Source organism: Canis lupus, chromosome 1 (genome assembly GCF_048164855.1).
Source record: "Canis lupus baileyi chromosome 1, mCanLup2.hap1, whole genome shotgun sequence".
NCBI classification, from domain to species: domain Eukaryota; kingdom Metazoa; phylum Chordata; class Mammalia; order Carnivora; family Canidae; genus Canis; species Canis lupus.
Window position 1 is genome coordinate 109673605 of NC_132838.1, and position 17314 is coordinate 109690918.

Sequence of the window (17314 nt, forward strand, 5' to 3'; positions counted from 1 at the left end):
ACCCTTTCCCCTGCGGTGGGCGCCGGATGCAAGCCCGGCTAGACGGCCCCCTTCCTTAAAGGGCCAGACGCCTCCGCAGCCCCGGCCTCCCCGACCGCTGATGGGGGTGAGTGGCTCGCCCCTCCTCTCTAGCTCAGGGAAGAGTTAACTTTCCAGACTCGGGTGTGTTGGGGGTCGGCATCAGTCCGGGATCCCTGCCCGCGTCTCGCACCCGAGACGCCTGGGCCCGGGGCGGGGCAGGTGACGCCCCCACTTCGGAGGTGCCGGACCTGCCCTCCTCTTCCGCCCCCGGCCCCCCCCCGACAGGCTCCGCCCCTCTCTGACGTCACCGAGGCCCGCGTGGATTGGCCGACTGCGCCATCGCTCCCGACACTTCCTCCTGGGCCGCAGCCGCAGAGTTAAACTTTGGAGGGGGAAAAAGAGCCACCGGCTCCCGGCGCCGGGCGACCCTCCCTCCCCACCCCCAACCGCCGCCGGTAACGCCCCCTTCTCCGCGGCCCACGACCGAACTTTTCTCCAACTTCTGAGACCCGTGAGATTCCCTCCTTAGCACCCCGGCCCTCGGGATCCCTTTGCCCATCCCCGGGACCGTCGTATCCTTGGGATCTACTCGATCCCCGACTTCCTATCCTCACCCCCGAGGCCTGGTGAATCCCTCGAGCTCCCTTCTTCATTGGATCCTCGTCTTAGAGCCAGTGGATTCTGGGATCCCCCCTGCTCCCTTTTCAAGCCTTTCTCTCTCCAAGGGGCTTTTTGATCCTGAGCTCTCCTGATCCCTGAGATCCCGACCTACTAGATTTTCTTGATTTCTTGGACTTTTTCAATAACTGGATCCCCTCAAGCCATTAGATCTCTCCTTCATGACTCCCGGGTGTCTGATCACTAGATTACATTTCTTTAACTTCCCAGGGTCCCGCCATCCGCAAGTGCCCTCAACCTGCTAGATTTCTTTTCTCGTATCCCCGGGATTACCGCGCTCCCACCACCAGCTTCCGAGCGCTCTCGAATCCAGTGGCCCGGGGCTCCCGGGCTCGGGCTCCCTCAGCCGGATCCCGGGTGGGCGCCGGGCGGCCGGCGCCGGGCGGCCGGTCCCGGGACTCCCCCCACCTATGGCCGCCTCCCCCTCCCATCTCGCCGGGCTCCCAGGCTCTCCCGGGCCGGGGTCCCCTCCGCCCCCCTGCGGCTTGGAGTTGCAGTCGCCGCCACCGCTACTGGCCCAGGTACCAGCTCCGAGCTCCGGGGTCTCCTTCCACATCCAGATCGGGCTGACCCGCGAGTTTGTGCTGCTGCCCACCGCCTCTGAGCTGGCCCATGTGAAGCAGCTGGCTTGCTCCATCGTGGACCAGAAGGTGAGGGGAAGGGTTCTTCCCATCCAGCTTGGGGAGAGGTCTGGGGTGGGGGGCGATGGCAGGGGTGGCCTGGAGCCTGGCACAGGGGAAGGGGAAGAAGGAACATTAAGCCTTGGGTGACTGGGGGTGTGTGGATGGGGCATTTAGTCCCCCGTTGCCTCTTCACCCCACTAAGCCTTTGAGGGAGGCCTGAGCAGGGGTGGGGTGCTCCAAAGGCCTCCCCAAATTGCATGTCCCTGCATGTAGTTGTTTTCTGCAGCTAGCAGGGAGTAAAGGAGGGGCCAGATAGATGTAGAAGTGGGGAGGAAGGGGCAGGTGGGGCAGCAGATGGGGAACCTCCCCAATCAAGCCCATCCCCTACCTCCCATTTTGTGGAAACAGTAGAAATTGAAGCTGAGCTGGCCATGGCTATCGGGTGACATGTGTGGGTGTGGGTGCCTGCGCTAGCTGCCAAGGGCAAGTGAGGTCTCAGAGCCCAATCTCTGACCCCGCCCCAGGCCTGAGCTGTATGTAGAGGGGCTGGCACCTCTTTGGATCCCCTAGAGGCTCTGGGGACTCTGTCCCCTCTCCTAATCACAGTGTCCCCACCCCCTGAGGTCTGATTCCAGCCTATTAAAACGGGCCTTCACAACCCCACCCTATTCTTAGTTTTGGATACCAGGGTCATCATGGCGGGAAGCTGGGAATCCTGGCAAGAGGGATTCAGGTAGAACTCAATGTGTGAATTCTAGAATGTTAAAAGTTAGGTTAGTGGGCTTCTCAGTTGTTGGAATTCTAGATTGTAAAAATGTTAGAATATTAGAATTCTAGATTGTCCAAATACACAACTGCTAGGTAATTGAACACGTCTGACATTAAAGTGTTCAGGGGCACCAGGCTGGCTGTCAGTAGAACATGCAACTCCTGATCTCAGGGCCATGAGTCCCACATTGGGCATAAAGCTTACTTAAAAAAAAAAAAAAAAAAAGTTTAAGTGTTTAAACATTAGAATCTTAGCTTGTTGGGATACTAAAACATTAAAATGGTAGAATATCAGATTCCTGGGTTGTTGGAATCCTAGATGTTAAAATGTTAGAATTTTGGAATGCTGGGTTGTTGAAATCCTTTAATGGTAAGATACTCAAATGCCCAGAACATTAAAATATCAAACTGCTGCTGATCCAGATTATTGAAATCCTAAAATATATCATGATAATACATTGGAACCTAAGATTTTATATATGTATAATCATATCATGTGAGCATGTTGGAATCCCCAAATGTCCAAATTCCAGAATCTTCTCAGACCCCCAGAAATGAATTGGGGGTCTTCAGAGGAACATTGGGAGCTAGGCGTACTCCCCCATTTTACAGCCTAGAGACAGACACCCCCCCCCGACACACACATACACAAGCAGTCAAGGCCCAGGGAGTCCCTGTCACCTGTGGACCCTCTCCCAGCAGACAGGAATATGGGGCTTCCTTGGCCCTTCCACCAAAACCCCCAAACCCACAGGTCCAGTTTTCACACCCAACTCAGCCTGCTCTTGGGGCAAACATATGGGGTGGGGGTGGGGTAGAGGGCAGATTGTCCCCTGGGTGTAATTTGTCTACTGCCCAAATCTTCAGCCTCCTCCCTCAGGCCTCACCCCAGTTTGGTTTTCTATCCTTTCTGTCCAGGTGTGGCTGGGCCCCATTTCTTCCTTCCAGCTGCTCCACCTGGGCAGTTTCACTTTCTGTTCTACCAGGTTTCATTTCCGCCCCCCCCAACCCCTGCTAGGGACACCTGGGTCTTTTGGACATTGGGTGGGGGGCACCCTCCCTACCTCCAGCTCCCTTGAGCCTAGCTTTCCTGTCACCCCTCCTCTTCCACCCCCTCCCTGAGTCCTAAGTCCCCTTCTTCCAGCTGGCCCCACCCCAGTGCTGGGCCTGGAGCCAGGTAACAGGGACAATAGATCCAGGAAGGAAGCTGGGGTGGGGTGGGGGCATAAAGGAGGGGGTGTTCACTTAGCACCCCTCCTTCCCCCCACCCCCTGCAAATTCTAATAAGTGCTCTTGCTCCCAGAGCCACACTCCCTCCCACCTCAGCTTCCCAGTCCAGCCACCAAACTCCGCAGGCGCCCTCTCCCCGCACACCTGGGGCCCTGGCACCCTGCCCGCGGGAGCTGTGAGCTGCGCTGCGCTTGGGAGGCAGCAGGCAGGAAGCGCAGGGCTGCAGGGTCTCTGTTTCCGGGGGAAACTGCGGGCCCTGCCCTTGGAGTGTTCTAGACGGCTGCTGAAGGCAAGCGCCGAGCCTTTGAGCCTTTCCGTCACCACCTCCGTCTCTCTCCCGCCCCTCAGTTCCCGGAGTGTGGCTTCTACGGTCTTTACGACAAGATCCTTCTCTTCAAACATGACCCCACGTCGGCCAACCTCTTGCAGCTGGTGCGCTCGGTTGGAGACATCCAGGAGGGCGACCTGGTGGAGGTGGTGCTATCTGGTGAGCGTCGGAGGCCGGCCGGGGGGCCTGGGGGCGCAGCCTCTAGCGGGGGCAGGACATCTGGCGGAGGGAGAGGAGAGGTGGGCCCAGAAACACGTTTTTAAAGTCAGGGCCAGTGGTTCAAAGCCCTGGTTGCAAGTTAGTCCCCTATGTGCTACCGCCCCGGAATGGGTGAATATATAGCTTGTGCACACAGTGGAATTTGCTCAGCACAGAATGTAGGCGATGTCCAGCACCATGGGTGAATCTCACAAACTTAATGCCAAAAGGCAGATGCTACGTCAGACTCCGTATTGTAAAATTCCATTTATGAAGCACAGAGATGGATACAGTTAGGAGTGAGGGTGGCCAATGCCCTTTGAGAAGGTGCCCTGTTCTCCACCTCCGCAAGGGGCATCGCTACCATCACCTGCGGGGCAGGAGGGAGATCTCTGGGGATTGATTTAAACTTCCATTTATTTATCAGGATGTTGGTGACACAGTGTGTGCAGTTTGACAGTTCGGTGAGCCATGCACTTGAGATGTGTCTTTTTCTAGATGTTTGTTCTACTTTGATAGAGTTGTTGTTTGTTTTTTAAGATTTTATTTATTTGAGAGAGACAGACAGACAGTAGAGCAGCAGGGAGAGGGTGAAACAGGCTCCCTAAGGAGCAGGCAGCCCAATGAGGGGCTCGATCTCAGGACCCTGAAATCATGACCTGAGCTGAAGGCAGATGCTTAACCCACTGAGCTACCTGGGCACCCGAATACAGAATGTTAAATATTCTGATGCCCATGCCTCCATCCCACTGAAATGCTAGATGAAATCAGACTTAGACGCCTTGGTGGCTCAGCAGTTGAGCATCTGCCTTCCACTGCAGTGCCTGGTGATCAAGGCCAGCATTGGGCTCCCCGCAGGGAGCCTGCTTCTCCCTCTGTCTCTGCCTTTCCCTCTGTGTGTCTCTCATGAATAAATAAATAAAGTATATTTTTTTAAAGAAATCACACTCTGAAGGGTTAGATGAAGTCTGTACCTCACTATTTTCAGCCAGAACCTAGTCACCCACTGGCTGTTTGCATCTGAGAGATGAGCAAACTCAGCACCTCAAAGGAGTGGACAGCTCAAGGTTCTTCTAGGAGCACGGGGGATAGGGGGGTACCTGCCTTATTCTTGTCTGCATTTCCACCCCCAGCCCTTGCATAGTGCAATGCTCAGTAGAATGGGTTGAATGAATGGATGGCAATTAGCAGAAGTTTGGATGTATGGCCCTGGTGATCTTTTTCAGGTTTTAAATACCCTCGTGGGGATCCCTGGGTGGCGCAGCGGTTTGGCGCCTGCCTTTGGCCCAGGGCGCGATCCTGGAGACCCGGGATTGAATCCCACATTGGGCTCCTGGTGCATGGAGCCTGCTTCTCCCTCTGCCTATGTCTCTGCCTCTCTCTCTCTCTCCGTGACTATCATAAATAAAAAAAAAAAAAAAAAAAAAATACCCTCGTGGAGGCTGCCAACTCTTGGATTTGTATTCATCCAGGTCTCCCTCTGCTAAATCCAAATCTTGGTCATATAGCTTGTCTCCCTGACTTTTACTTGGCAGCTCTAGGCATCTCAGATATGGCCTGTCCAAGAAAGAAATCTTGATTTTTGTCATCCTTTCTTCCAGCAGTGTTCTGCATCTTGGTGAAGGTCATCACCATTCACTCAGGTGCTCATGCCCCAAATCTTGGGGGCATCCATGACTCCTCCTTTCCTCTCACCCATTGCTTGATCTGTCATCAAAACAAGTGGTCGTACCTTTAGCATACATCCTGAATCTATTTCTTACTACCTCCTCTGGTCCCCCTGCTTAGAGTGTTACAGCAGCTCGTAAATCAGATCATGACACTTCACTGCTCAGAATTCTCCCATGGCTCCCCACTACCCTTGGAACAAAATGAAACTCCTCAATATGGCCTTAAGGCTGTCCATGATCTGGCCCCTGCCAGTTCCCAGAATTCACCTGCTACACTGTCCCGCTTACATTTTTTTGTTCTTGCCATGCTTGCCTGTTCTCTGTCCCTTGAACAAACCAAGCCTTCCTCTCATCTCCAAGTCTTTGCACTGGCTCTCAGTGCCTCCTTCCCCACCTCTTTTTCTCATAGCTAGCTTCTTCATGTTATTTGGAGTTGAACTTGAATGCTATTTCTTCCAGTGTCTGAAATTTCCTTATTTGTATGTTTGCGTTCCCTGTCTGTCTCTCCCAAACATGTCAGCTCCTTGAGAGTGGGGTATAAATCTGTCTTGTTCATAACTTTACCCAGAGTGTATAAACAGTGCTTGGCACATAGAAGAGAGTCCCCTTTCTGTTACACAATAACAAGGAAAAAAGCTCAATATTAGACTGAAATTCAGGGGTGAGGTTCGGGGTAGAAAAGAGAATTAGTCCAAAAATGAAATTTTAAAAGCTAACAGGATCACCTGGGTGGCCAGTCGGTTAAGCGTCTGCCTTCAGTTCAGGTCATGATCCTAGGGTCCTGGGATCAATCTCCACATGGAGCTCCCTGCTGCTTCACCCTCTCCCTCTGCCCCTACCTTCACCCCCTGCTGGTGCTCTGTCTCTCTGAAATAAATAAATAAAATCTTTAGAAAAATTTTAAAAACTAACATTTATTGAGTACTTTCTATGTTCTCTGTTTAAATAGCTCAGGTTAAATTTTTTTTTTTTAAATTTGTGCTTGGTTTGGCAGCACATATACTAAAATTGGAACGATACAGAGAAGATTAGCACGGCCCCTGCACAAGGATGACACGCAAAAATGTTTTAACATAAAAACAAAAAAATACAGGGCACCTTGCTGACTCTTGAGTGTGCAACTCTGGATCTCACAGTTGTGGGTCGAGCCCCACATTGGGTGTAAGGATGACTTAAAAATAAAAACTTAAAAAAAAAAGAGCACTGTGAGTTTTCCATATGTTGATTCATTTAGCCTTTAAAAAAAGAATCTATAAAGAATACTATTGTGATAGTGGGCATGTTCTTTCCTAGATACCTGCATGCCTCATACCCTTACCTCCTTTAGGCTTTTGCCCTAATGACACCTGAAGGAGGCCCTCTTCAACCATCTATTTAAAATTGGACATCCTGTACTTTCTCTCTCTCCCTTAATTTTTCTCCTAAGCACTTATTGACTTCTAGCTTGTTGTACATAAATTTTTTGTAGTTGTTATTTATTTCTGGAATATAAATATATATATATTGCATATACTTATATATATAATATACAAATATACATATAAATTACATTATATATTTTAATAAATTATGTATAAGCATACATAATACATATATGATATATATTTATATACATTTTACATTATGTGTAATCTAAGTATATAAATATACATAATGTGCAAATTATATTTATATATATATTTATATATATTTATATATATATTTTTATATATATATTTATATATATATATAAATAATTTTACCCTGGGGAAAAGTGCCAAGTTATACGTATAGAGATAAAGAACATCAAATGAGAGCATGCAAGTGTCTGTTTCGGCTGACTTGTGTCTTCCAGGGTATCCAGTTTATGTTGGTTTTCAATAAATATTTGTCCCATTACTGAGACGAATTGCTTGAGAGGCTTTTTTTTTAAATAATTACTTGAGTATAGTGGACACTTACTGTATATTTTATTACTTAAACATTTCCAAGAGGCAGTAAGTACAGTACTAAAATCGTGAACTTTGGACCTACACTGGCTGGGGTTTTTCTTTTTTTTAAGATTTTATTTGTTTATTCATGAGAGACAGAGAGAGAGAGAGGCAGAGACACAGGCAGAGGGAGAAGCAGGCTCCATGCAGGGAGCCTGGTTTGAGACTCGATCTTGGAATTCCAGGATCACGCCCTGAGCCGAAGGCACATGTTCAACCACTGAGCCACCCAGGCATCCCAGATTTTTAAAATATATTTATTTGACAGAGAGAGAGAGAGGAGGTGAGCGAGAGAGCACAATCAGGGGGAGGGGCAGAGGGAAAGCGAGAAGCAGAGTCTGGGCTGAGCAGGGAGCCCCATGTGGGACTCTATCCCAGGACTCTGGGGATCATGTCCTGAGGCGAAGGCAGATGCTTAACCAATTGAGCCAGCCAGGTGGCCCCTTTTAAAAAAAAACCAAAAACAACATTTTATTTATTTGAGAGAGAGAGAGTACATGAGCAGGTGAGAGGAGCAGAGAGGGAGAAGCAGACTGAGCAGAGAGTCCGATGCAGGGACTTGATCCCAGGACCCTGGGATCATGACCTGAGCTGAAGGCAGAAACTTAATCGACTGAGCCATCCAGGCACCCCTGGGTGATTGTTAAATAAGAATATTTATTTTCGGGCAGCCCTGGTGGCTCAGCAGTTTAGCGCCGCCTTCAGTCCAGGGCCTGATCTTGGAGACCCGAGATTGAGTCCCTGCATGGAGCCTGCTTCTCCCTCTGCCTGTGTCTCTGCCTCTCTCTCTCTGTGTGTCTCGAATAAATGAATAAAATATTTTAAAAAAAAGAATATTTATTTTCTTTGTTTTGGTTGTCTGCCTCCCTTACTAGAGGCCAGGCAGGGAATTTGTCTTTTGGTTCTGTGTGGTGTCCCTAGCATCTAGAACAATGCTCAGTAAATGTTTATTGGATTTCCATTTTGAAGATGAGACAACTGAGATACATAGGTATTTGGTCTTTTCTCTAGATGCTCAAGCTCCATCCTAGACCAAGTAATCAGCAACTTTGAGGGTAGGACCCAGGCATGCGTATTTTTAAATTTTATTTTTAAGTGTTTAATTGTGGGGCACCTGGGTGGCTCAGTCAGTTAAGTGTCTGCCTTCAGCTCAGGTCAGGATCCAGGCATCCTGCTCAGGGGGGAGCCTGCTTCTGCCTCTCCCTCTGCCTGCAGCTCCCCCTGCTTATGCTCTCTCTCTCTCTGCCAAATAAATAAAATCTTTAAAAAAGTAAAGTAAAATACTTAATTGTGAAATATACATAAAATTTACCATCTTAACCATTTTTAAGTCTCTTGTTAGGTAGTGTTAATTACATTCACACTGTCATGCAACTATCTCCAGGAGTGCTTTTATCTTGCAGAACCGAAAATCCGTACCCACTAAATAACTCCCCAGTCCCTGGCTTAGGTGTCTTGCCCAGTGGTGACGCTGGGATTGGAACCCTCTAGAGTATAGCATGCGAGCAAATGAAGGAAGGCAAGATGAAACCTTGCCGCCTGGAAGCTGGTGAGAGCCCCGGGGACATACCCCGCTGCCCCGGCTCACCCATCCACCCCCTCCCTGCTGCCTGCAGCTTCGGCCACCTTCGAGGACTTCCAGATCCGCCCGCACGCCCTCACGGTGCACTCCTACCGAGCGCCTGCCTTCTGCGATCACTGCGGGGAGATGCTCTTCGGCCTGGTGCGCCAGGGCCTCAAGTGTGATGGTGAGGGTAGAGGGACTGGAGGCGGGGCCCAGGGGCAGGGGGCGGGGCCCAGGGTGCGGCGGGGGGTGGAGCTCCTATATAGGAGGCGGGGCTTCGAGGGAGAGGTAAGGCCCAGAGGCGCCGCTTGGGGGAGGTGTTGGGGGCGGGGCTTGGGACGGGGCGGGGCTCCGCTCTGGAGGTGGAGCCTGAGGTGGAGCTCCGAGGGAAGGGTTAGGAGGGAAGGGTAAGGCACCGAGTTTGGAGAAGGGGAATGTGCCCAGGGAAGAAGGTGGAGCCTATGTAACAGGGAACAACCAGAGAAACAGTCAATAGGAGGTGTATATTAAAGGGTATTTGAAACGAATTGGCTTACAGGATGATGGGGGCTGGCTAAACTACTCTGAAATCCGGTCAAAAAGGGCAGCCGGTCAGAAAGGGCAGCCTGGATTACCCGGCAGAAGCAGAAGCTGCTATCTCCAGGCAGAATTTCTTCATCTGGGAAATCTCAACTCTGCTTTTTAAACCTGTCAACTGAAACGGGCCCACCCAGGTTAACTAGGATACTCTCCCTCACTTCAAGTCATCTGATGGTGCACTTAAATCCCACCTACGAAATATCTTTACAGCAACCCTTGCATTCGTGTCTGAATTACTGGGGCTGCCAGCCTAGCCAGGTTGACACATAAAGCTGACCATCAGAGTCCGCTCCCTATTGACCAGGCACCTTAGTGTGCCAGGGCTGCCATAACCAAATACCGCAGGCCAAGTGGCTTAAACACCACATATTTATAACTCACAGTTCCGGAGGCCGGAAGTTTAAGATCTAGGTTCAGACAGGGAACCTTGGTTCCTGGTGGGAACCAAGCCATCTGGCTTGCAGATGGCTGCCATCTCTCTGGGTAGCTCACATGGTGTGCGGAGACACAACAGTTTCTCAAGTGTCTCCCTTTTACAAAGACCCCAGTAGCATGGGATCAGTACCCCACCTTTATGGCCTCATTTAACCTTAATTACCTCCTTAAAAGATCATTTTCAAATACATTCACATTGCAGGTTAGGGCATCAACATATGGATTTGAGGGGATGACCACATGTTCTGTCTACAAGCACTCATACACCTGTCCTTAAACCATACTTTAAAAATAAAAATAAAGGGGTGAACACATAACCAAAATGTCTCAAGGTTCCATAGGTCCACTCTTCCCATCTTTGACACTTCTGAGCAAGAACATTGAGATCTCACCTTGCCTGCAGATGAAAGCCACAAAGCTGCCTTGACTATACACACAGCAGTTGAAGACCATCCATTCCATGAGGACTATCTGCACCTGCATTGACTGTTCAGTGTTCTCTTATGTTCCATCATCTGAGGATCTCCAGCTTCGTGGTGGTCACGCTTATATGGAAATCTTGAGTCTTCAGTGCCCTGTGTTGCAGATGAGCATTGACTGGGATTGTTATCAGGCAGCCCTAAATATACCTATGGCATTTAAGGGCTCTAGGGATGACAGCCACATCAGACCTGTAGAAAACCGATTCAGTGCATTCAGAGCTGCTGTCAGTACTGCCATCATGCACAAACCATATCCAACTCTTAATGTCTTGGCATATGTAACCATCACTGTGCAATGTCATTAATTTTTTTTTTAAAGAGGGAGGATGCACATATGCACATGATAAAGGGGGAAGAGGGATAAGCAGAGGGAGAGGGAGAGAAATAATTTTAAGCAGGCTCCATGCTTAGCAAGGAGCCCAACACAGGACCCAATCTCAAGACCCTGAGATGAGCTGAGCCAAAACCAAGATCCAGACACCCAACTGATTGAACCACCCAGGTGCCCCTCATGTCATCCATTCCAATGGACATCCTTAGCACAGACTTCATTGGCTCAACATCATAGATGATGGTCTTCGTTTGTGTGGTTCCAAAGGAATCACAAATGACTGTTCCTAATGCCGTTAACACCTTCTGATGGGAGTCTGACTCTACCTTGATACTCACACAGGGAGTCAGGGATGAGATTTTGAAGTGCTATGAAGCACAGGAGTGAGTAAAAACCAACACTGGGAAGTATTTCCTGTAGGCAAAGGTCATTTGTCAACCTGAAGCTCTTCCCGAAGCACCACCTTCAGGAAAGCCTATGATAGCCGGGCTACCAGAAGACAGGCTTCATAAGGTGGCCCCAAAGAAGCTTCCAAAGGTGGGAGGAGCATTCTTCACTGCAGAACAGGGAGCCATCCTGGAATGATTTGGAATCACTGGAGATGTGCTGGAGCAAGTGCTCAGGAAGCCCACCAAGAAAATAAGCTGAGCCTGATTCTTTCATGGACAAGGATTTAAAAAAAGAAAAAGAAAAAAAAAGATAAATTAGGAAAGAAATGACCATAAAGTCATACTTATTTCTGATATAATAGAATCGTCCCGAGTACAATTGAAAATGTGCTAACCCTTTCCCCAGAAGACAATGTGTGTTCACACTTTTCCTTCAATACCCTGTAATTTAAATGTTATATGGTGCTCCCTTCGGCGGCACGTAAACTAAAATTGGACCAATACCATATTAAAAAAATAATAAGTATTGTGTTAGATGATGAGGGGAGAGAAGGAAGAAGATAAAAATATTTGGTGCACATATATCAGAATAAGGAAGAAGTAGTCATTGCTAGTACGCTCCTCCTTTGTGCAACTGGTACGGTGGTTGTGGCTTCCTTCTGCCACTACCCAGTCCACATTCCTGGGGCCCTTAGCAAGCACCTCACCTGCTCATGGTTCTTTGCCTGGTGACTGGCCCAGAACCTTCTAGGCCAGTAGCACTTCTACCTGATTTGGGTTTTTATAGTTTTTCATTGACTTTAATGGCACTACTAGGGGGCCCTCCTGAGACAGCTGCGGTATTCCTAATCTACTGAGAAGGCAAAGAGGGTGGGGCGGAGCTTTAGAGCTCAGGACTGGCGAGAATAAGTCTCTGATCATCTGGCGCCCCCCGCAGGCTGCGGACTGAACTACCACAAGCGCTGTGCCTTCAGCATCCCCAACAACTGCAGTGGCGCCCGCAAGAGGCGCCTATCGTCCACATCTTTGGCCAGTGGCCATTCTGTGCGTCTCAGCACCTCTGAGTCCCTGCCCTGCATGGCTGATGAGCTGGTGAGGGGCTGGGAAGTGGGCAGGCCGGGGTTGGGGGCGGGCAACAGGGCCCAGGCACGGGGTCACCCACTAATGTGTCCCCTCCCATCTTGCTGACCCCAGAGCCGTAGTACCATGGAGCTCCTGCCTCGTCGCCCCCCATCCTCCTCCTCTTCATCGTCTGCTTCCTCCTACACGGGCCGCCCCATCGAGTTGGACAAGATGCTGCTCTCCAAGGTGAAAGTTCCGCACACATTCCTCATCCACAGCTACACACGGCCCACCGTCTGCCAGGCTTGCAAGAAACTCCTCAAGGGCCTCTTTCGCCAGGGCCTGCAGTGCAAAGGTCAGCGGGGCCCCCATGGGGTGATGGAGGGGGTCAGAAGGTCCTGACACACACACACACACACACACACACACACACACACACTTAGAAGTTTGGGACCTCTCTCACCTGGGCTGCTGGCAGGATGTAAGACTCCCAGTACTGTGGGATCACCTGTCTGGTTCAGTTGGTGGGGCCTGTGACTCTTGATCTCAGGGTTGTGAGTTCCAGCCTCATGTTGGGTGTGGAGATAACTTAAAAATAAAATCTTAAAAAAAAAAAAAAAAAAATCCCAGGATTCTGATCCTTAGGAGCACAGGGCCTCAGAAGAGTGCCCTGAATCCTGGTGTTTTAGAAACTTTGGAATTCTGGAATCCTAGAACCTCAGTCAGTTGAAACTTAGAATTCTAGAACCTTAGGAATTTAGATCTATAAGCCACTTATTGTGGCATTCTAAAACTGCGGAACTTGAGAATTCTAGAACTACAGAACTGGAATCCTAGGCTTCAGGAATTCTGGATCCTAGGATTCAGCAAAAAGAACCACAGAACTTCAGACTCATAGATCCTAGAACTACCAAATTATAGATTCTTGAAATATTGGAACTTTAGAACCATGGGATTTGAGAATAATAAAAGCCTAGAAGCATTAAATGAGATCCTAGAGTCCCATAAATCTAGGACACAGAACTCTGGATTATCAAATTTCTAGAAAACCAGACATCTAGATATATAAAAACTTAAAATTCTAGAATCTCACCCAATTCTAGAATTCGTCAAAACTGTCAAATTCTAGAATCTTAGATGTGCAGAGCTAAAGAACAATAGGAGCATGAAATTATAGAATCTCGGGTGTATGGAATCCTAGAACCTTGGAATCATCAGATTCTGGAGTCTTCACAGTCCAGAAGTTGTAGTACTCTAGAGTCACTGATTTCTAGTCCAGAAATTGTAGAACTATAGAGTCACTGATTTCTAGAGTTTAGATATTGAAAACCCTAAAACCTTGGACATCAAGGAGCCTTATCAGTCTAAAATCATAGATACGTCAAGTTCTAGAAACTTGGACATTGAAATCTGGAGTCTTAGAAATGCAGAATAAAAAAAAATTAAAATCATATGAGGATGTGCTATTGGCCTCTAGTGGGTAGAGGTCAGGGATGCTGCTAAACACCTATGATGCACAGAACAGCCCCTGCAACAAAGAATTACCCAGTCCCAGATATTCTAGACTCAAAGAGGGACAACCAGAGAAGGTTCAGCTAGGTTTCCTGCCCCAAACAGCAAAAGCAGAATCTTTTGGGCCTGGGGTTTAGGAGTCAAGGTTCAACCCTTACAGGTGACCTGTCTCTCCCCTCCCACCTGTCCGCTTGTTCCCTGTCCTCATACCAGACTGCAAGTTTAACTGTCACAAGCGCTGTGCCACCCGTGTCCCTAACGACTGCTTAGGGGAAGCACTCATCAACGGAGGTGAGAGGCTGTGGGCTGAGTGGGAAGGGGGGCGTGGGGTGGGACTGGGCAGAGGCCCTTCTAACACCTTTGTCCCCCTAGATGTGCCGATGGAGGAGGCCACCGATTTCAGCGAGGCTGACAAGAGCTCCCTCATGGATGAATCTGACGACTCCGGGGTCATCCCAGGCTCCCACTCGGAAAATGCCCTCCACGCCAGTGAGGAGGAGGAAGGCGAGGGAGGCAAGGCCGAGAGGTACCCAGGGCATCCTTCAGGGAAGACCCTTCCTATCTCTACAGTGGGTTGACAGCACCCCCCCTCTAAAACTCCCAGACACCCACACTTTGTTTTTTAATTTTCCCTTTTTCCTGAAAAATGCACATGGCTAGAAAGTTTTCATAGAAGCAGATGTTAATTTATATTGTAATTCTTAAAAAAAATAAAATAAATATATATAGTAATTCTTTGGGGGGAACTGTTAATACAATCATTCAAGAGGTAGATAGTTACAACTCTTTCTGCCCAAGGGTCCTGTTACCATGCATTTTGTTATTGTTGTTGTTGTTAAGGTTTCATTTATTTGTTCTTGAGAGACACACAGAGAGAGGCAGAGACATAGGCAGAGGGAGAAGCAGGCTCCCTGCAGGGAGTTTGATGCAGAACTCGATCCCAGGACCCCGGGATCACAATGTGACCCAGAGGCAGACACTCAACTGCTGAGCCACCCAGGTGCCCCTGTCCTCGTGCTTTAATCAAACCACTTTTTTGCACCAACCCCCCCTCTCCACACACACACAAAGTTAGTAGCTAGTCAAACCCTCCTACTTCCCTGTCTCCTAGCTGCTTAGCTCCTCTCTCTGAAGATGCCACTGGGATGAGCTGCTGGCAGGCCCTTCCAGAAAGTCTGTGTTGCAAAGTGACAGTGCAGAGAGTAAGAACAGGACTGCTATATCGCCTCAGGCAGGAGATTAATCTCTCTGGGCCCTCAGTTTTCTTCATCAGTAAAATGGGGATTCAGGAAGATCTACCTTTAAGGATTGTTGTAAGGGCAAAGTGAATGAATAGAAATGAAATACCTAAAATAGTGCCTGGCACACAGTAAGCATTCCATAGTGTTAGCTCTTCTCGCAGTATACTTAAATCTGAGAAAGGAAGGGAAACTACCCACTTTCTTATAACCATTTTGGCCTCAGATTGACTTGTATGGCCTAAGCAAGTCCCTTCCCTTAGATGCCTTAGTCTTCTCATCTGTTAAATGAGGGGAAGGGGAAAACCATCCCCAAGGACCCGACAGGCAGTGGCTTTCTTCTGGCATGGAAGTTCTGAAAAATAACTGGCTTAATTATATGTGTTTACATTATAAATGGGATTCATATTTATTCAGTTCTTCTAGCCCATACGCTCAAGTGCTTGGGGGCAAGGAGCTGGTGGGTAGATGTCAGGTCAGGTCCATTCTCCAGGTGCCTAGGACAGAGCCTGGTTTCAGGCATGGGTGTGGAATGCCTGTGTGTCCAGGAGGCAGGAAGGCAGCAGGGTTTTGGGAGCACGGGGCGCTAAAGGTTAAGAGCATCAAGGCTAGCTCCCAGCTCTACCACTTAAACTGCTGGTCGCGTCTCCCTGTGCCTCGGTTTCCTCCTGGGGCAGTAATGGCACCTGTCTCACAGGGCAATTTTCAAATTCCATTACATCATGTGGATCAAGTGCTTGCTGGGTTGTAAACACTGAGGAGATGGAAAGAGAATCCTCCCTGGTACTCTGTTCTTGAATCCCCAAAGTGTGGAGGTTGGGAGGTGATCCATTCCGGGGTATGGGGAAAAAATGTTTGCATCTTCATTTCTCTTTACTTTTACTCTCATCTTTTAAATTTTTTTACTTTTTAAATATGTTTTAGAATAATATTAATACACAATTAGTACATTGTATTAATACAGTAATACATATGTAAATGAGGGTAACCTGTGCATTGAAACCATCATCAATGTATAAGTATTTTTTTAAGATTTATTTATTTATTCATGAGAGACACAGAGAGAGAGGTAGAGACACAAGCAGCAAGAGAAGCAGGATCCCTGCGGGGAGGCCAATGTGGGACTTGATTCCAGGACTCCGGGATCACGACCCAACCCAAAGGCAACCACTGAGCCACCCAGCACCCCTAATTATTTTTTCTTGAACTAAATCCTTCTCAGAAGGAACATAAGGATTGCTGTCCCCATTCCTCCGTTAGAAGATTGAGGCTCAGGGGCTTCAGCCAATAATTACTAAGAGAAAGGGAGCTAAAACTTCACCTCACAGGGTGAGGGAGGCATAAACGTGGGGAGAAGGGTGAGCCACTTCCACAGTGCATCAGTAGACACTTAATGACCACCTACTGGGTTCTAGGACCCCAACCACACAGCTGTTGGGAAACTCTCTGGCCTCATAAAGCAAACACTGTAGTTGGGGAGACAGGTAGTAAACAGATGCATCCATAGCATCAGGTATTGATAATTGCTATCAAAATAAATAGAAATAAAGCAATGAGAGCAGACAGAGAATGAAGATATGCTATTTTAGTTAGGGTCATTAAAGGGGGCCTCTCTGAGGAGGTGACATTTGAAGAGATCTGAAGGAGGAGAGGAAAGGAAACATGTGAAAGATAGTGAGTGGAAGAGCCTACCAAGCAAAAAGAACAGCAAGTGAAAAGGCCCTGTGGTAGGGCCAAGCTTGTTCCAGGAACAGCACAGAGCTTGGTGTGACTGGAGCAAGGAGGGCAAGGGGAAGGGGATGGGAGACCAGGCCAGAGGGGAGATGAATATGCAGGTCATGATGATGTCAGAGAGTTTCTTATTGGTGTTACCTGACCAAGCTGCCTGGAGGTTCAAATTCCCTTTCTGCCAGGTCTTTCCTGGAGTGTTTAGTAACGGAGTAAGAAGCTGTCAGAGTTGGATCTTGATGGACTTGGGTGGGGGTATTGGGAAAGGCAGCCTATTTCACCAATGAGGAAACCAAATCTCAGAGAGGCAAAGAGAAGTGCCAAGGCCACCTGAGTCCTGGTTTAGTGCAGGGATCAAGAGGTGGCTGGTTCTGGAGTTGAGCAAGTCTGTGACTCTCTCAGGCTTCATTTCCTCTCTGTAACAATAGCATGTGGCCAGATAAGGGCAATGAGGCAGAGAGGTTGAGTCACTTGCCCAGTATCACACAGCTGGCCGCACAATCACTGG

General features: G+C 48.7%; 1 protein-coding gene and 1 non-coding gene across 3 annotated transcripts in view; both read left to right on the forward strand.

Annotated features, from left to right (window-relative positions):
• The first annotated feature begins 440 nt into the window (after positions 1–440).
• The window catches only part of PRKD2 (protein kinase D2), a 34887-nt gene continuing 18013 nt past the window's right edge, over positions 441–17314 (forward strand). Inside the window, exons 1-7 of one of the 2 annotated variants that reach the window (XM_072773879.1) lie at positions 441–1349; positions 3669–3807; positions 9103–9234; positions 12204–12358; positions 12461–12683; positions 14054–14131; positions 14213–14366. In XM_072773879.1, the coding sequence (XP_072629980.1) occupies positions 1110–1349; positions 3669–3807; positions 9103–9234; positions 12204–12358; positions 12461–12683; positions 14054–14131; positions 14213–14366 (1121 nt within the window). In that variant the 5' untranslated portion in view covers positions 441–1109. The remainder of the gene's footprint in view (positions 1350–3668; positions 3808–9102; positions 9235–12203; positions 12359–12460; positions 12684–14053; positions 14132–14212; positions 14367–17314) is intronic. The other variant, XM_072773880.1, reaches the window with a different exon arrangement.
• Positions 6495–6601, forward strand: LOC140608725 (U6 spliceosomal RNA). Its single transcript, XR_012010694.1, has one exon. It is a non-coding gene; the product is annotated as a U6 spliceosomal RNA (small nuclear RNA).